Source organism: Colossoma macropomum, unplaced genomic scaffold (genome assembly GCF_904425465.1).
Source record: "Colossoma macropomum unplaced genomic scaffold, Colossoma_macropomum, whole genome shotgun sequence".
In the NCBI taxonomy this organism is placed as follows: domain Eukaryota; kingdom Metazoa; phylum Chordata; class Actinopteri; order Characiformes; family Serrasalmidae; genus Colossoma; species Colossoma macropomum.
The window spans coordinates 17,724,955-17,745,560 of record NW_023494792.1 but is presented as its reverse complement, the minus strand read 5'-3'; the positions used below and the strand labels follow the sequence as shown (position 1 = coordinate 17,745,560).

Here is a 20,606-nt window from a genome sequence, read left to right as displayed (position 1 = left end):
AATGTTAGATAACAGGAAAAACAGCTTAGTTAATAGCTCAATGTAGTGTATTAAATTTAAAACCACAGTGTAATGTAGTGTACATTAAACTATATTATGTCAGGTATACTTTGTGTTCTTAAACCTGATCCCTACCAAGGATGTTTTTTTTTACTATTATTTTGTAATATTAATATTGCAGTTGCATTAGGCATTAGCCTTTATATGATACACGGCATCTGGAAAGATGCTGCTTCAAGTAAGACTAATGGTAATGAATGTGACGTTTTAAAGTAGTTGTCACCTCTGTGTCACAGTCTCATTGTAGCTGTTGACATTTCATCGAAGTCACTGATTAATCTATAGGGGCTTGAGAAGAGTGTTTTTTTTCCTCCTGCCTCTAAAGTAGCAAAAATAAGCAAAATGTAATAGCTTAAATGCCCCCCAAGGGATGAGCAATGGATGGACCTTCAGTGAAAAGTGTAAATGAATAATCAAAACTTCTTCATATCGATTAAGACGTACACAGTTAGCTTTGATGGACTAATATCTCTGCTAGAGTATTCACGGCATGCACATTCTAATATATGTGTTCTCTGGATGCGCGCATTAAATTGGTGCAGTGACAACGACCCCCTGGATTTTAAGCAAAGGAGAAAAGTCGAATCACTTACAACAGAAGTACTAAGAATGTGAAATGTGAGGGCAATTCTCTTCCAGACTGGAGTTTTGTGCTAGCTATGCGCACCTCTCCACAAAACAACACTAGATTAATAATAATAATAATAAAACAAAAAAACGAAAGCAAAAAAACAAAACAGTACAGGGGAAAGTCGAACAGTCAGCTCGACCAAGACTGGACCTTCCTATTCTCCCTCATCTCTCGTGTCTGTTAAATCCCTTCATCCTCGCTCATCAGTACAGTCCCTTCATTTGAGTCTGAGTCCTGAGAATATTGATCAAAACGGCAACTTATTTCTGTTCCCAACGGTAGAAGAAATACTTTTGTTCTCACATATAATACAATTCTTTTTTTTCTCTTTACAGTTGTAATTCTGTACAGTGGCGCAGTAGGCAGTTGCATGAAGAAGACATCAGGCTTGATCCCTATGCTTGATTGAAAAATATGTTGTTTTGGAACCACGCTGCAAATATCCAAATGAGGTTTGCCTCACTTCCTGGCATTGATGGCGTTAAATAGATGCTTTCATCTTAAACCATGTGCGTCAATGTTAATTAAAAGTCAAACAGAGGAAAAAGTTGATACCGTTGATGCTGTTTCTATGCCTGGTCCTTGAAACCTTGGCACTCTTTCAACATGCCAACAGTAAGGGTATGAAATAGAGAAGAAAACAAGAAAAAATAAGACTACTTCATGAGTGAAAGCTTAAACTTTTGTCTGCTGCTCATAGGACTTTTTTTCCAAGGGCAAAAGAGAAAGTTGGAGATGTTTTTCATTTTGTCTTCCCTGCTGAGATTTCCGGTACAGAAACTGGAGACATCTATGCAGTTTGAACTTAGTCCTCTGAACAGAGCAGAGCTATTTCCTATCATCTAGTGGCTCAGTAAAAAGACTGTAGGGTGAACGGAAGCATAATGAACTAGTCCAGGTTCCTCTACGGACTGCTGGACATAATATTGTAAACGATTCCTGTTGTACAACTGACTACCGACAAAGGCTGCTTTAAAAAGACTAGATCTTATTGTAGTACACTGTTTATTTGTAGCATGTAGCTCTGGCATACAGCTGTTAAAAATGGTCCTGGTTGATGCAATGCTAGATTGGGAGTGTAGTGATGATTCCATGTGCTGGTCCAGTTGGATTCTTTGGAGTAAAGCCTTGTTCTACAGCCAGAAGGAGCAAATCCAGATCAAATCAAACTGGAGTTCTACAACTGCACATAGTTAAGGATTTCAGAATTCTTGAAAACTGGAACAGAATTTGCGTTTTCCAGGTGCGTTAAAACTAGAATTCTCCACATCTGGCTGTGAAGTAGTGAAAACTTAAGTGACTGTTATCCCACTGTAGGCAGGCACTGGGAGGGGAGTGATAGTGGTGGTATAGGTTTGCTGGGTTTTTCAGTGGTCTCAGCGTCTCATCTGGCCCATCTGGTAGTTCTCTCTAGGCTGCCGGTGGTGGCGCTGGGGCTGTGGCTGGCGCTGGGATGGACGCTGGTTCTGATGGCCATGGGCATGAGGGTGCTGGTTCTGGTTGTGATGTTGATGATGATGCTGCTGTTGGCTAGCATGCTGGGCTCGCCTCCTCTTCAGAGTGCCTGAGGAAGGGGGGGAAGGAGATACACATCTTTTATGGACAGCTTGAATTTTATTAATAAATTGAGTAAGACACAATATCAGTTTGCCTTCACATCCTAATGAATAAAACTAAATGAACAGAACTTCCAGCTCTTCCAAGGGAATCTGCACTACTTGCGATTACAGCGCTTGGAATGTATGCAACACTGAGACAGAACTTGCATGTAGCGACAAAACCAAAATCTCCAAGATGGTAACTTTACAGGAGTTTTACGGGAATTTTTAATTTAAATTTAAATTAAGTTTAAATTTTTAACTTTAAAAGCAAGTAAACAGAACAAGATTTTTTTTCCAAGTAACTTTGAAATATTTATAATTCTCCATCCACTGTGAAATTTTCACACAATTTGAAGGGCAGCTGGCATTTTCAAATTCTGTACTAACTAATTAACTAACTAAATGATAAAAAGCTTTTTTTTTTCCAGACAGCAATGATATGCTGTAAAGAGGTGATTAAAATTACCTGGTAGAGGTTTAGGAGGGGGTAGTTTGGGGTTACTACTGGGTGTGTGCACACTGCAAATCTTGATGAATCCAGCCATGAGCATGATCAAAGCAATGCCCATCAACAACACTGCCCACCAGTGAGCCTGCAGATTTACAGATATCCATTAACACACACTCAGAGACACAAACTTACAGATAAAAACTCTGATAAAAATTTTGGTGGAATTACACCAATTTAAAACAATAATAATAATAATTCATTCAGACATAAAGACATTCAGAAAGGTTGATGTGATATCCTTCATTCTAGAAGAACATGCAGAGGCAGAGCTGTTCACAGTGGCGGTGACCAGAACCAGACATGTAAAGAATTGAATGTTCCCTCGCAGAAAGTTATCACGTGACATGGCTACAAATATGGTGCCTCATGCCCAGGACATTGTTTAACAAATAATCTATTCATGGTAGAGAGGTACATGCAGGGTGTTAAGACAAAAGAGATCCCATTGAAAATGTATTCTTTCAGATTTACCACTAATGGCATCACCAAAAACTTTTTTCTAATTTACCACTAATGGTGATGACACGTGTAGGTTCACTAGTGGTTTTGGATTGCAAATAAAATGGTTATATTTGCATTACAGACATCAATACCCCTGAGACATCAACACCATTGTAAAAAAATCAGTGATAAGTTTTTTATTTATTTATTTTTTTTTAATACATCAAACCACTCTGAATGACTGTTTACATTTAAGCAAATTTGAAAAATCAGTGTAATTCCCTTTCAACATTGCCCTCATACAAACACTGACAACCATTATTATAGGAATTAGCAAATTTAGCAGAAAATATTTCATACTGTTCAAACAGTTAAGTTCCAAAAGTAAGACACTTAATAAAAAAGGCCACTGGCATCTGAAACTGCAGTCAGAAGACTTACCACTATCCACTCAGCAATGTTCTCATAGAGCTCAGGATTGAAGATGGCTTTCTTTAATCTGGCCAGAGGCCCATCAGCATCCACCAGCCTGCACTTCATGAACACATCACAGTAACCCTTGAAGTCATTGCAGGGAGAGCCAGCCTGCAGCGTGGTCACCTTCTTATTGAAGAATCGGGCCAGGCGCTCAGAGCCTGTACTGCTGCAGGTGCTCGGGTTCACTGTGTGAAGCAGAGAAGACTCAGAGTGATTCCCAGAATGATGGTACTTCACTGCCTTTTCTTAAAGACAGCACGAGCCTGCCTACTGCTGCGTAGGCGTGTTTTTTTTTTAACATAGAGAAAAAAAATCTCACAGAGCAAGTACAAAATGGAGCACGAAATATAGATCACACTACCTTGACAAGTTAAGTGCAAAATGCTTACTTGATGAAACTAGCAAAAGAAACAGAAAGCATTACAGACAATCTGAAATAAGCCTAGCAACTCAAGGTACTGACTTTTCTCCATGCAGCAGACATGGCACAGTTCTGTCTCATCCTTCCCATCAACACTAGCACAGGTGCACACCTCCAGCCCATATTTCTCACAGATAGAGCCAGAACATCCCTGTGAGAAAGTGAGAAAGAGAAGACAAAGAGACAAAGGGGAAATTCTGTTAGACACTATTGCACTAGATGCAATCTGTATTTTTGCCTTGGACATCTTCAAGTTCAGCTTTTACAATAAGCCACACAGTCATGCTCAAGTACCACAGCATTACCATACTCACCCCATTAAGGCAGACTTGGGTTTCTCCATGGCAGGCAGTGAAGTTGGCTTTGGGTTCTGATGTAGGGCACTGGGCTGAGGCTCCATTACACGTGCCAGGATGGGCACACTCCGACTCCTCCCGACACTTCTCATTATGACTCTTGTATGTGCATTCAGGAGTGCAGCATGGGCCCTGGCTGGGACTGAGTGGGAGAAAAGACTGAGTTTCTAGTACTTGCACTGCCTTTAACAAAGTCTACAACATGGCTCAACTCAAGTCCTGGAGGACAAGTGGCCAACACTGTTTAGTGATTTCCCTGCTCAAACAAACCTACATAACATGGTAATGAACAGATGAGTTGAATCAGGTGTGTCAGAGCAGTTATATAAACTATGCTTTCCAGGACCAGAGTTAAAGAGCTCTGTGTCATTTGCACCAACTGCTTGTTCAATATAGACTAGTTATAACGTAAGTGTTTACACCAAGTACAGGTGTAGGCATTACTATATCAAAACCGGTTACACCACATGCTATTTGCTAACATTACTTTCATGGATAAGGTTGGAAAAAATATGAACGCTGTGTGCTGTGGTTTTACTTCTAGCTGTAATCATGACAGTGGTGTAAACTTTCAAAGGCAAAGCTTACATCTATAGCTCATATTTATTAAGACTTTAGCAGATGCTGGAACTTCTAGACTGATGTTCAGGTTCTCTCAGATGGCTGGAAACCATTTTTAAAAAGCTGCACATTCACACTTGCTTATCATGAAAAAATATTTAAAAGAAACAAATAAACAATGCCTACAAGTATTCAGTTTTATCCAGTTCAACTGTAAAACCGCGTACATATCATTCCGTTCTATACAGAAATTTTCTCCCCCACCCCATGAAAGCCAGGGCAAGCTGCCATTTATGTTTCCATGGCATCGTGTTTACTGATTGGTTCTGAACTTATCATAGCCATATTAAAACAACAGTGTTTAGCTGTACACATCAGTTAGTATTAGTTAAGACATGGCATAGTGCATGGTGGTGCAACTGAACTTAAAACAAGTTTGAAACAAACCAGTGTTAAATAAGGACTTGGTAAAAACTGTATATGTTTTTCATCCAAAATGTTTATACACCGACTCGAGAAAGCCAAAAGTTCTCTCATGCTCTCTCCCATTTATTGTTTAAACAAGCATCATCACAAGGCAGCCTATTCCAAAGCTTGTAACTGTTTTCCTTCTGTGTATTACTTGTGCTTAATGTCAGTCAAAGCCAGTTCCTGCAGTTCCTTCTATCACCAGCCCCTTCCTTGCTACTTAACAGCCTTGCCAACCTTAGAAATGTCTAAAGCAGATGAAACCATCCACTGCATCTGAGATTGTTTTCCACTTAACATCAGCAATCAACTCAACATATGTGAAGAAGAAATCTAACTGTTCAGGGCCTGTTTCACATATACTACCTCTGTGTGACATGAGTGAGGTGGCAGTGTGACTGCTACAGCTAGCAAGTGTTGGCCATTCACACATGCAGCGTTTGCGCTGAGGAGCAATGAAGCATGCAAGTTCTACGAGCAACCTTTTTCCAAATGCACAGTCAAATCAGTTACTTTGCTAAATAAAATCTAATAAATAAAAAAGTTGCTTTCGGATTTGCAATTCTAACTGTAATTCTGATTTGTAATCATTTTAAGCCTGCTACTAGATAAGACTTGGCTTATGATTTGGTGGTACAAATTAATTTAGTAAAACTATGGTCTGAAACTGTCTAATATGAACTAAGGGATTTACACACAAACTTAAACTTGGGGATAACCGGTGGACCCAATCCTGGCTTGTAAAATGCATTCCTGACTAAGTATATGTTGGAAACTTTTTCTGTGAATAGACTTACAAAATTGAATTCATTTATTTTTCATGTCATGTTAACTGTATTCAGGCACTAAAAGTCACCATTGCTGATCTTTACTATTACAGACATTTACATACACAGCAAACATGAGAGCGTACCTGCAGACTTTGTTGGGTTTGAGTTTACACTTCTTGTTGTCTGGTTGGTTAGCATCGTAGCAGCACTGGTCTCTGCACTGGTCACTATAGCCACAGTCACACTCCTCTCCAGGCTCCACCAGGCCGTTACCACAGATCGGCTGCCCAGACTCTGTTGTAATGCACACACACACACACACACACACGCGCACGCAAGCACACATGCACACATGCACACACACAGCAGAAGAGATGAAGAGATGCATTCAGCTCAGTTACAAAGATAGCTCTTTGTTGAGTCCTGTGTTTAAGCAATGAGAGAGCCTGACTGTTGAGCACTTGAAAGAGTTACTTAAGAAGAACTCAATGCGTCATAAATCTGTGCATTACAACAGCATCAATCACACCGCAGAAAAGCTGTGATCCTTTTGCATTCATATTTGACACAAAGGCTGAAAACGCCTTACAAATTCCACTTCACTGAAGATGGATGAGTTGCTTTTAAACTAGATGATACTGTCACTCCATATCATTGACAATAGCTATACTGAACCTGCTGTGTTCAGAATGACGTGCTATCTGACATACAACATACACTACAAGGGGTGTCAAGGCAGATCCTTTATCATTAGCTATCAGATAAGGATGAAGAATAATCTGGACTCCATAATCTTAAATGATTCAAAGAGAGAGACCTACCCACGAAGCAGTTGCCTCTCTTTTTCTCCAGCACCTGGCTGATGTTTCGAATGCTGCACACTGAGAACTTGTTGTTGTTGAGCTTGTCTCCTGACGTGGCTCTAGCGTACATGATATAGTTGCCTTTTTCCTTCTTATCCTGGCTTTTTGACTCTCCAGGAGTGCACTCAGGGCCTGAGTCATGCTAATAAGAAAAGGACAAAATTTAAATCAATGTCCATGACTTTCATGACTATGGTAATAAAAAATAATATTATTTACTCTTGTTTAATGTGGATAATATATTTGGATGTAATCTTAAAAATGAGCTGCAGGTTGGGTGGATGGACAGATTGATATCAGAGAAATCACAAGGAAAGTGACAAGTGACTGCTTCATAAGCGATGAGCAGCAGTGAATTAATAATGCTCAGGACACCATGTCCATCTGCATGACGCAGTACAGGCTGGCAACAACCAGACTATTTTTCTTGACATTAATCAAAATCTGTTTATGGAAAACCAAAAACCAGTTGCTTTTGTGTGGGAACCTTTAAAGAACATTAGGGAAATAATCATGTAAGTAATGTTTTTTCTAGTTTCATCTAGGGTGAGGCAGTTTATTGTAATACCAATGGAGCAGAGGAATAGGAAGGCATCTATTTGATTCTTTTCAGACTGAGAACAAGTATAAAAACATTTTTTAGTACTCGCCGATACCATAGAGTTTATTAGAACAGCTGTAGTTTTGCTGTTGTGTCTCTCTGTAGCTAAGCAACAGCAGGAATCACATCTGGGGCTAACGCATCTGAGGAGCTCATGTGTGGAGTTTTATGTCTATCCAGAGTCTTTTCTTTGGCTGGTTGAGCTGTAGCTGAATGTCCTCTAAAGCCAGACACACACTGTGCATTTTCAGAAATCTTGTTCTTTGGTCACTCACACCGTATGTTTGAATAGGCCGTTGTGTACAGACAAAGCTTGTGAGTTATACGCTTGCACTATACTAAAACGCTCCATTCATGCTGCGTGTATAGCAGTCCTACAGACAGCTCTGTCCATGAACAATTTCAAATAAAGCTGCTTCATTCAAAATATCAAGCTGTGCACCAAAAACTAAGCAAAAAGGAACAGCAGAGCTGATAACACTGAGCACTGAAGCTAAAAGCAGGCAGTGATATGCACGGTAGGACAGTACGGTCTCTCTACAGCCTATTTTACAAGGAAACAAAAAAAACCCATTGTAACGCTTATACCTTGCTATTCTTGTTGTATACATGGATTTTAGTAGCAAATGTTGACTTTTTTTTTTTTGCCTCAGCTTAGCTAGCCTACGTGTCTCCACCCCTACTGGGGATGCAGCTGTTACTTGTGTGTTTAAAACAGGATAAAATCACACAGTGTATTCCTGGCAGAAATCTGCCAAGAAGGAATGTTTAAAGTGATTGTCAACTTCAACTGTGTCCGATTGTCACAGAGTCAGTGACACTTCTCTATGTAAGCAGAGCATCAATCACTGTATTTGTTTATTACAAGTAAATAAGCATGGTACCGGCCCGATACATGATATCAGTATTGGTATCGATGCATTCCTACAAAGGAGTATATAAAAGTGTGGAAAAAACTACCCTAATTTTGTTTTACCTTAAATTTGTTTATACATGTGTAAATATTGATGCCGTTCAAACTTACCGGAGAGCCAAAGTTGTGCCCCACTTCATGGGCAAAGGTGATGTGTGAAACTTTTGGGGGCACATGGGAACCGTAGTTCTGAACAGTTATAATTCCAGTGTTCAGCGATTTTCTCTTTCCATCAGAATACAGCTTACTCTTCTCACAGATACCACCAGAGCTCCCTGAGAATCCACAATAACCACCAGATTCCTTGTGAGAGTTGTGCTGACATATCTATTAAATCTTCAGTAAAAAATTTAAACCCCGGGTTTTAAGTCTAGACTTCCCAGCAATATTTTCACCCATTAGAAAGGTGATGTGTACCTGAAGGCGCGCCGACCCAGGCCAGTCCCAGTACGCCATCATCGAAGTCTCTGTCAGTGAAGACATAAGCTAAGCAGTAATCATCATGGTTCTGCTCGGAGTTCAGCTCCAGAAACTTCTCAACACCAATATTAGCAAAACGGAAAGGGTTGGACCTGTCCCTCTCGTCGCTAGTGGTGTTGATCTAAGAAGAAAATAGACAGCTCTTCAATAATGTTGCACAGAAGAAAATGTATTTATTTATATATGCTAAATAATTTAACAAGTTCAAAACTACAACTTATAAAGCCAGTTTAAAATTACTAGGACACAGCAGTCATTTCAGTTCAGTTCACTGAGGTTTAGGCTGAAAGCATCAGAGAGAAAAACCCTTCTCAACTCACCCTAATCCTCTTCACCATGAAGCTAATGTTGCGGATACCTAGAAAATCTGTACCCTGGTAGATTGCATCAATTGCCTTAACGTGGCTGGAGATCTGAGAGAATAATGAGATAAAAAAATTCAATGACCACAAATATTTATCTAGAAAGCATAACGACCAGTCAAACTAGCGTAATAGCTTAAAGCTTAGAAGCGAAACTGTGACATGTGTAACATGTATGATCATGAGGCTAGTGGTTTAAACCTCAGCAGTCTTATTACCTGAGCAATGACAGCCTCTCTGGTCTTGTAATATTTGAAGAAGAGGTGGTCTGTCTGGATGAAGAGCTGACAGGTGTTTTTCTCCACCTGAGTCATTCTCTTTTTTCTCTGTAACACATGGTTGTCTGATGGTTCCTTCTTTGACACTACATTTATTTCCTGTAAATCGATGAAATTAATTAACAACTTAGTCAATTAATTAACTGACTTAAAATATACTGATCTGAGAAATATGTTTTTCTTTTTCCCTTTATTGTTCAACAAAGTCATATATATTTATTATGATCAGTGAATCATTAAAATGTTTAAAATGCAAGTAAGACCACCCAAAACCAGTTTACATACAGATTATGAACCCACCACAAGACAGACAGCCTCTTCCAAAGCTTGCAGAATAATCAAGAGGTACTCGTTTCCCTCTATTTATCTTCTTAAATGTGCTTAATGTCAGTCAAAGCCAGTTCCCCCTATTACCGGTCCCTTCCCTGCTGCATAACAGCTCTGCCAACCTTGGAGCACCTCCAAGGCATGTGAAACCGTCCACAGCATCTTTTTGAAATTGCTTCCCACATAACGTCAACAATCAGTGCAACATGCAAGGAGAAGACGTTTAACTGCTCAGTTTTATCTCTAAGACCTGGCCTACTGCACACATTTTCAACCTAAGACTGTTAAGCTATCAGAAAAGCAGAATCTACAATGAACCAGCAGGTCTTAGTTATTTGAAAGTGAAATGAGTTTCACTAGAGGCACTTCACCATCACAATAATTCCAGCATTCTAAACTTGTAACTGAATATTTCAACATGTCTGAATTTAAACACTGCATACACTGAAATTTATTAATTTAAATTTAGGTAACATTATAATATAGCTAACTATAATGCTTGATTTTTGGGGGAAAAAACAAACAAACAAAAAAAACAAACAGAAAAATAAGGCTCTGAGCTTTTTTGTTGAGTTCTCTTCACTAAAGCTTTTGAGTGCCGTAAAAGCATTGTTCCAAGCCAATGAAAGGAGTAATATAATGTTTCAGAACAGCACTAAGGTTATTGAACTGTATTCAGATATATGACTGTGACTGACCTTGGCTGGTTCTTCTACAGCAGAAGCCTGATATTTCTTCATCCTCTCAAAGACTGTGTGGTCTGCGCAACCACCATCAGGTCCATACTTATGAGGGTAGTCTAAGAGGCAAGACAAATGAAGAATATATGACAATTTGCACATATTTTAGAATTTACTGCATGCTTACTTATATAGGATGAATATGCTCACTAATGTCATCTTCATGGTAGATGACGGAGTGGAATGGCACATTTTTGTCCTCCAAATATCTTTCAGCGGGCTCTACATAGTAAGTCCCACGATGTGTCTTAATGAACCCCTCAAACTTGCCATTGACAACAGAGCCATGAGTCAGGCTGCCCTGCTCGCCTGCAAGTGAGAGGAAAAGACTTGTCCATCTCTCAAACTCCACTTGTTCTTAATGTGAAAAATGCTCACAGCCTCCCTAATGCGATGCTCAGCCTGCCTTAATTGCTCCAACACAGATATCACAAAAATAAAAATGAAAAGAGCTTTTAAGCTCAACTCTCTCACCATAGAGTTCCCCTGTATAGATATGTGAGGTGTCATAGCTGATTTCTTCTCCAGACACTTCCAGCTTAAAATCATCAGAGAACAGCTTGGTGTCCCTCCTCATCCTCACGTTAAAATGCCTGTAATGAAAATCCCAAACGAGCAAACAGTTATAATGTGGCAAAGCTTCAGAACCTTCTGAGGAACCTTTCAGCAAAGGAAGTGTTCTTCTCAAAGAAGAATTTCAAGAACACAAAATGTAATCTTTTCCTGCATTATTCTTTTTTTCCAGAAACAAAGAGGTTGTGTAGCTCATAATGCTACCTTTCTTTAAGGGACAGATGATTTGTCTGTCCATTTGTTTGTGTGCACACTATGTCCTTCCTTCCATCCTGTGAGCAGATGCGTGGTTCTGGTTCTGTAAAGGTCATTAAAGATCTCATCTAAACTGCTTTAGGTTTTCTTGTTTTATAACCCTTTTACTCATATTTGGAATAAAACTGTGTATGAGACTGATTCCAGTGTATTAAGTGTCACTGATCCTGAGCTAAAGAATCATCAGTTATGATTTACTGAGGAGATTCTGAAAATAAATGTTTAGAAATGGCAAACTAATAGCACAGTTTAAGATATTCAGTAAGTCGTTTTGACATTGTATTCCTAAATTAGGGAATTAGGAATTAGGTCAATTTGAAAAATTAACTCTTTTTTTCGGTCTGTTAAAGCCAAAATGCTACTGTAACATTTCAAATGGAGGAGACGCCATTTTATTTCTTTCTATTTGCATGTAATTGTACCCTAACAATCTTCTGGATATAAATACATGAAATGCTCTCAAAGTACTTGTCATTTTGCTGTTAGTTTAATAGTACAGAGTACTGCCTTTGCTCGAAAGGTAGGTTTTCTTTCTTCATGTGGGACAGTCAAGAATTCACACCTTCCATGAGCATGGAACTCCAGACGAAGGAACCGGTCCTCGTGAGAGAGCGCTCGTTTGGCTCTCTGGTGGTTGTTGTGCACCAAGTCTGTGTCATAGGACAGACCTTCGTAGTGGCGAATGTATTTGTTCAAAGGGTTGCCATAGTAACCTGTATAAGACACAATAAAGATTGGATGGTATCAGCATTTGGCATATATAATTTAACTGTAAACCACAAGGCACAGAGCTAACATTAAAACAAGGGAAGCATCCCACTAAGAGTTCTGAGGTGCAGTTTTTTTTAATTCCAGTACAGAAAGTTTATTTTATATCATAATCAATGTCTGAGAATGGTGTTCTTACATCAAAACTATATCATCACAATACTTCAGTGACTCTCGATGTGGATCACCATATTTTGCTTCTCTGAGGTTGGTGAAGAAGTTGGAACAAACAAAGCGCACCAGCAAACAGGGACGTATATTCTGACAAAATTTTATTACCCACAAGATAAATAGATAGCTAACCACGGGAAAGGAAAAACACTAAAAATGACCAATGAAAAATGACTGGTGTTAAGTGGTTAGTAGTGCGAAAAAAAAATGGCAAGCAGAGGAACACAACTGAAAACACAGAAACACAGTTTCTGGATCTAGCTAACATCAGTTAAAAACGTTAGCCTAGTAAGCAATAAAGCTAAGCCACATCCGCCTTCTCAAACACATCCTTAGCAATGCACTCACATTTCTTAGCAGTAAATATTAGCAAAACCCCTAAAACTGTGAAAACAAGGCTTCAACATTAAAAAAATAGTCTATGTATGTAGAAACAGGAGGATCAACTAGTTGGTAAAAATAGATGAATAAAACAATTACAAAATAGGATGACATCCAATCAGTTACTTGTTGCCATGCAGTTTATCCAGTCCTTATATTCTGGTTGTTGTTATTCACAGGTTCTCTATAAATGGTCTTAATCCTTATGATGCATGCAGTTATTAAGTGCCCTAGATGTACTGATGATAGGCTCAATACACTCAGAAAAGCATACTATGGCATTGTTCATCATGTTACTAATAAATAATAACATACTGTGATATTGCCCACCCCTTGTGGAGGTTGTTCCTTATCGCCTGAGCTGAGATGTACATCATACATGATGTACAGATGATGTACAGATGATACAGATAGTACTACTTTCATGTGACATGCACTGCCCACCGATGTGTTATCACAACATATGGAGCCATTTTGTGGTGTAACTAGTCAGAGTTATATAACAGATCATGGCTATTATGAATAAGTATTCACGCTCCTTCATTGCTGGTTTGTATCTCCAAAGGTACTTCAGTATTTGTGAAGAAGGCTTTCCTTCACTTCTTTTTAAATATGTCTGTCCACAAGCAGGTGCTTTTCACATTGCTACAGTCTTTGGTCTTGGCTTCAGTGAGCAACATGGACTAATCTGTCTGAGATGTAGTGTAAATGCTAACAAATACTATTCTGTAGAAGTGATACTCTTTTACTGAGTTATAACATATTCAATTATCAACCCAAACAAAGTAATACAAACTTGGCGTCGCTACTTATATATCTGACAGAGCACATCAACTTGTTACTTACACATCATTTATATTTCCCTGTGAAATTAAGTTAGATGTTTAGGTTTGTTTTTTAAAGCTATTTTTAACTCAAAATAATAGGTTTGTACCCAAGACCTTAGTTACCATTAAATTTAAACCACCACTTTTACTAAATGGTGCCTCACCAATGCACACACGTTATGCTTAGCTAGTAAAAACTAAGTAATGTGGACGCTGCATCCAATCCTCATTCTAAACACGTTAGAGAAACTTGAAACCGTGTTCACAACACCGATTTCTTTTTCTTTTCACAAAAAAGCTATCGATTCAGAGTATATACACAACAGTGTACATTTTGATTTTTGATTCTGTGCTCAAGAATCAGTTACATGTTTTATTTTAAGTATTTTAAAAATGTGTATATAAAAGAGCTCTAATTATATACTACTCAGCTTTGTTTAGCACACAAAATAGAAAAATCTATTTCAAAACTAAGCATCACAAATGAGCAATATTATGAAAGTGCAACTAAACTATGGACAATAAACAAAATCCTAAAGTGCCTGACGTGTCCATCTGCAGTGAACCAAAACTGAAACATCACAAACCTACACAAAAGTCTGACACTAAGCAATAATTAAGTTACTGTTCCCATAAAAGACGACCATAGAAAAGGACATGAAACAGATTGAGAAGCATATGTTTCAAATTTTGATACAGTGCATTTTTTCAGCGTTGTACTTAAATCATTACACCCTTAATAACTGGCAGCCAAACTCATCAGATCAGTCAGTCATACTAGGTCATAAAGCTAATATTAAACACAGTATAAAATGATCATTTAATGGAAAAAAAAACAATAACCCAAAACACAACGGTTCTGGGTGTCACTACGCACACAAAAATGAAGTAACTGTACTAGAGCATTTTACAAAAGTTAGCAATCTAGCATTTGTTAGCTGAACTAGACTGATTTTACTAACTTTATAGTACTTGAAGTGTGAGGCAAACAATCCAGCTTTCTAAAACATGATTTGGTTTTGTTTGGTCTAACTTTGCACTCAATCACTTTGCTTAGAACTTTTTTTTTTTCATTCATATAAATCATTTGGGAAATACAGCATATTTTGCTCTATTTTGTTTTTAAAGCTCTTGTACGAGTGTTAACTCTAAATTTTGCTTTTAAACACTGTTTGAAAGAGGCCTCTGACAATATTAGGCACAACCATGTACAGTCTCTCACTGGAGTCATTTCCACATGACTGATTCTTTTTGTAGGCTTACACTTTGAGTGTGAAAATGTGCATTCACCAATTCACCCCTACTGTTACCTATAGGTAACCCTATCAGCTAATTCAGGAGTTTATTGTAGACGACACAAGCAACTCCTTTGGCTCAGACTGAGTAAACAGGAATTCTGAGAAGCCAAAATGCACTACAGCATATCAATACGGATGTGAAGTTGGGCTGAATTTGAATTTACTGATCTACTGAAACGTACAGCACATTTCAGCAGAAGAAAGCCTGTAGAAAAATATGAAAAATCACTTGACCCGTGCCAAAGCGCTGTGGATTTCACTGAAGTCCAACTTAATAATTTAACACCACCCATGTATGAGAAGTAGAGTAGTGAAGACACATTGCATAATTTTATTTGACTCTTCAAGGTAGGTCAGTGTTAATGTACTAGCTCGGCTGCATATAAACAGGGCAAAATGATTAATGGTACTGAATTCTGAGAGGCAAATTAAGCCATTACTGGGCTCGTCGCTGACACTTTCCATTGTACTTCACATCCTATTAAAATTTAATCTTAAAGGAAAGGAAATGAATACTGTCGCGTAAACAGATGACGATTAACTAAGTCTTTAAAGCACAAAGGCCTAGTTGTTTACTGCCACACATCCTTCAGGCTTCAGCTAAGCTCCGCGAAGAAAACAATAAAATAACGGGTCGCTCCTACATCAGTTGTTGCCAGCCTACTGCAAATAAACGGACTCTCTGCACGGCTAACATTTAGCCTGTTAATACAGCCTGAAACGTCGATGAGCGACAACAAAACGGCGTTAAATGTTATGAACAATGAATTATGCTTTCACCTAAATACAGATATTTCCCCTCAACCTATTTATGAGTTAGGTAGCTAGCTAGCGGTCGACGTTTAGCTCAATAACACTGACACTTCGGCTAATAAAACTGTCTCACTTTTGGCCAGCTCAACATTTATTTTGCAGGTTACAGTGGTGTTTGTGCAGCTTTCGAAGAAAGCGGACTCGTCCAAGCTGACAAATGCACAGATTTTCGGGAAATTCAGGCAACGTTACAACAATGAGTGCTGTAGCGGCTAACTGGCCATATAATTTGCTAACCGTAGCCGTAGCGAGCTAACAGCTCTGTATCCATTTTAGACGATGCTAGCCGAGTCTTGTCAGCTAATGCGGCTCAGTGAGAAAACCCCGCTAAAGCTAACTCCGTTAGCCTGTCAGCAAGCCAGCAGCGACCGACTGCCAAACACTGAGCGACAGCTAGCTTACAGTAAATATTTTTCAATATGCTGAATGCCATATGGACAACCATGTCTGTTTTCATCGCTCACAATGGCGAAAGCATGTATGTTTGCACGCATAAAAGATTTACAATTCAATTCGGCGTTTAGCACGTCCGCTCGCTAGCCAGTTAGCTAGCTAACCTAACGGTGTTGGTCGCGCCAGCTGCGTCTCTTCATCTCCCGTTAACGTTACCCAGATTTATCTCGGGTTAAAAAAAACACGTTTGTTCTCAAACAACACCTCGGTCACACTTACCTTGAGTGGATTCCAAGGCGCACAACAGGCAAAGCAGCTTTATCGCGACCATTTCGGCTAAGTTCATTGTTAGTGCATTGATGGGGAAACCGCTTTATTGTCCTAGTTAAGGCGCAGCCGCCCTGCTGTGTTTACAGCTTTCCTCTCTCATAGAGCTTCTCTCGGTTAACGGCGGGATGGCAGGAGCAGAGTGAGTGAGCGAGCGAGCGAGCGCCCCCAGACAGCCCACCCGTTCTTTCAAACTAAAGGAGGATACCGTGTAAAAGATATGTGACACGACGAAGCAGCTATCCTTAAATTCGTATATGACGAAGAGAGATTAAACATGTTCTGGGCAGAGAGAGTGACGTTAACCGTCTTTGGTCATCTGAAATACTTCAGCCTAATACCAGGCTAAACCAGCAGTCCACTCTCCCTGCTGAAAAAAGACCATTAGAACCATTAGGATTAAATTTTGATGATTTTGCTTTCTAATGGGAGTTCCCATTACAAAACCATCAAATGCATCTGGAATCAGAAGACATGCTGAACTATTAGACTCCTTTACACTGTGATATCAACCCATCAGGAAAACACACAATGCCATTAGTGATTATTTAACAACTACCAAGAACCAGCAGAAACTTTTAATGGTTTCTATGTTTTTTTCAGCAGGGCTTTCCTGGAGAGCCCACGAAAGAGCTTCTGAGAACCTGTGACAAGATTGTGTATGTTTAAAACGGTTTATATTGCTAGGATACATTAACAGGGATTTTTTAAAGACTGTTCAGCCAAAACCCACACTCCACACAGCGCTTTTGTCTTGGTAAGACACCACTTGAAGCTTCGTTTTCAAAGAAGAATCTGTCCTTGTTGGGTCTGGCACTTGTTCACTTGGGCCCAACATCAGTACAGCTGCTGTAAATGGGCACACTGGTTAGATATGTTGGTGGAGGCTGCCAGCTCCTTGGGTGGGAGGAGACTGGAATCACAATAATAGGCTATTCTGGGATTAAAAATAGCCTCTGTGGAGGCATCCCAGCTCAAGCCAACGGCTAGACCAACATGATACAGATAGTATATAATCATGCTTTCACTAGGATGTCTGTACATTTGGTTTGAAACATTTACTCTTCCCTCATGGCTCATGCATCTTAGTTGAATGCAGAGTATGCATGCTGTATGACCACCTGTTTGGGGGGTTGCAGAAAACACACAACTGTGCATCATTAGTAGGTGGGCATTCCTGTTGCAAATAAGACTTGAAACAAAGCAGTGCCTCTGCAGTGTTTGCCATCAAGCCAATTTAAAGCCATTTGTGAGTGAGACTTGTCATTGCATTCCTAGATTTTGTGAAGTGATTTGTGGAGTGGCAGGCTACGCCACTAGACTGTCCATTTGATTTTCTGTCTGTAGGAAAGAACAAATACAAACCCCATTCCAAAAAAGTTGGGACAGTATGTGAAATGCTAATAAAAACAAAAAGCAGTGGTTACTCCTGTTTGACCTGTAATGATTTGAAAACAATACAAAAAACATTATTTTATGTTTTACTCTAAATATGCACTTACAAATTTGATACCAGCAGCACGTTCCAGTGTGTTACAGTTTAACTGCACTTTATAAACATTTGGGGGCTGAAGACACCAAATTATCTAGTTATACAAGCCTTCAATTGTGCAACCGTACAAGGCCTTTGTTGTCATATTTGAGCTCACATTTTCAGTGGGAGACGGTTCTGGAATGCAGGCAGACCAGTCTAATACCTTCACCTTCTGATTTCATAGCCATGCAGCTGCAACATGTGTAGAATGTGGCTTGTTGTCATGTTGAGATAAGCATGGATGTCCCTGAAAAAGATGGTGCCTAAAAGGCAGCATATGTTGCTCCAAAATGTTTTCAGCATTGATGCTGCCTGCACAGATGTGCGAGTTACCCACTAATAAGTCAACACAACGTCTGTTACTTCCATAAACAATCTGAAAGGTTGACTCATCAGACCATAACACACATGTTCACTGTGCATTAGTCCATTTCAGATCTGAGCCCAGAGATGTTGACAATGTTTCTGGATGCTGTTGACATATGGCTGCTAGTGTGCATAGTACAGTCTTAACGTACATTTGTGGATGCAGTGATGGACGGTGTTTACTGACAATGTTTTTTCAAAGTATTGATATCCATCGCAGAAGCATGCCGGTTTTTATTGCAGTGCCATCTGAGGGGTCGAAGATCACAGGCATTTATTTGCATTTTTAAGCCACCATTTGATGATATTATGCACAGTAGAGGGTGAAATACCTAAACTCCTTGCAATCATTGGCTGAGGAAGTTATTCTCAACTGTTGGAGTTTTTGCAGGATGCATTTTTGGCAGAGTGGAGAGCCTCAAATATCCTTGCTCACAAAGGTCTTTGCTTTTACTTTTATAGCCTAGTATAATTGCATCACCTATTTAAGATGATTTTTGAACAGTTGTCAATGTTCTCAGTCTTGCATTACCTCTGTCTCAACTTTTTTGGGAATGTGTTGCAGGCATCAATTACAGAATGAATATATTTTCGCAAAAATAATGAAGTTGATAAGATGAAGTTAAATGAAGTTTTTATTTAAATTCAGGTCAAATTAGATTTTACCTACTGTCACAACTTTTTTGGAATTGGCTTTGTAAATGGCAAGAGTCATGCAGGGCCTGGAACAGGCAAGGTCCTGTTGTACACATTTCATAGCAACATCATTTGCAGGGTTGTGTTCTGAAACACATTAAATACAACTTCTATACATTTTACTTTGTTTCATGATGTAAGTTTTTGGGAGTGGGCTTTATACACACACAAGACACCGATGCTGTATTATGAATAATATCACCTTTATCAGAGAAGTAAAACATGTTTTTTCATTAAAAAAAGAAATTATACATAAGCTTTTATTCTTTTCACACCTGTTCTTGTTACAAATAAATAGACAGCATTTAGGAATTAAAATTTTCAATTACAGATAGGTCTCTACATTCGAATATAATGCAACGATCAATGTACACCAATCAGGCATAACATTATGACCTCCTTGTTTCTACGCTCATTGTCCATTTTATCAGCTCCACTTACTATATAGGTGCACTTTGTAGTTCTACAATTACAGACTGTAGTCCATCTGTTTCTCTGTATACTTTGTTAGCCCCCTTTAACCCTGTTCTTCAGTGGTCAGGACCCCCATAGACCCTCACAGAGCAGGTACTATTTGGGTGGTGGATCATTCTCAGCACTGCAGTAACAGTGATGTGGTGGTGGTGTGTTAGTGTGTGTTGCACTGGTCTGAGTGGATCAGACACAGCAGTGCTGCTGGAGTTTTTAATCACCTCAGTGTCACTGCTGGACTGAGAATAGTCCACCAACCAAAAATATCCAGCCAACAGTGTCCTGTGGGCAGTGTCCTGTGACCACTGATGAAGGACTAGAGGATGACCAACACAAACTGTGCAGCAGCAGATGAGCTATCATCTCTGACTTTACATCTACAAGGTGGACTGACAAGGTAGGAGTGTCTAATAGAGTGGACAGTGAGTGGACACAGTGTTTAAAAACTCTAGCAGCACTGCTGTGTCTGATCCACTCATACCAGTGCAACACACAGTAACACACCACCACCACGTCAGTGTTACTGCAGAGCTGAGAATGATCCACCACCCAAATAGTACCTGCTCTGTGAGGGTCCATGGGGGTCCTGACCACTGAAGAACAGGGTTAAAGGGGGCTAACAAAGTATACAGAGAAACAGATGGACTACAGTCTGTAATTGTAGAACTACAAAGTGCACCTATATAGTAAGTGGAGCTGATAAAATGGACAATGAGCGTAGAAACAAGGAGGAGGTCATAATGTTATGCCTGATTTATATTTTAAAAAAGGTAAATAATGGATGACTGCTTGAAATTCCAAATACATGCAGTCACTTGTTTATTCACTTGTTCAGTAAACTAAGCAAGATTTTAAATGTCAGCTGCTAAATT

At 39.3% G+C, this 20,606-nt stretch overlaps 1 protein-coding gene across 1 annotated transcript; it reads right to left on the bottom strand.

Moving 5' to 3' along the window:
• Positions 1-1,230: 1,230 nt before the first annotated feature.
• LOC118811815 (disintegrin and metalloproteinase domain-containing protein 10-like) lies at positions 1,231-16,856 on the bottom strand. Its single transcript, XM_036576331.1, has 16 exons — positions 16,620-16,856; positions 12,252-12,402; positions 11,336-11,454; positions 11,012-11,170; positions 10,820-10,920; positions 9,735-9,893; positions 9,475-9,567; positions 9,092-9,275; positions 8,786-8,949; positions 7,119-7,302; positions 6,441-6,591; positions 4,457-4,640; positions 4,185-4,293; positions 3,686-3,906; positions 2,759-2,885; positions 1,231-2,255 (listed from the first exon to the last, which is right to left on the bottom strand). The coding sequence occupies exons 1-16, from the start codon at positions 16,684-16,686 to the stop codon at positions 2,068-2,070; spliced, it is 2,361 nt and encodes a 786-aa protein (XP_036432224.1). The 5' UTR covers positions 16,687-16,856; the 3' UTR covers positions 1,231-2,067.
• Positions 16,857-20,606: the final 3,750 nt, after the last annotated feature.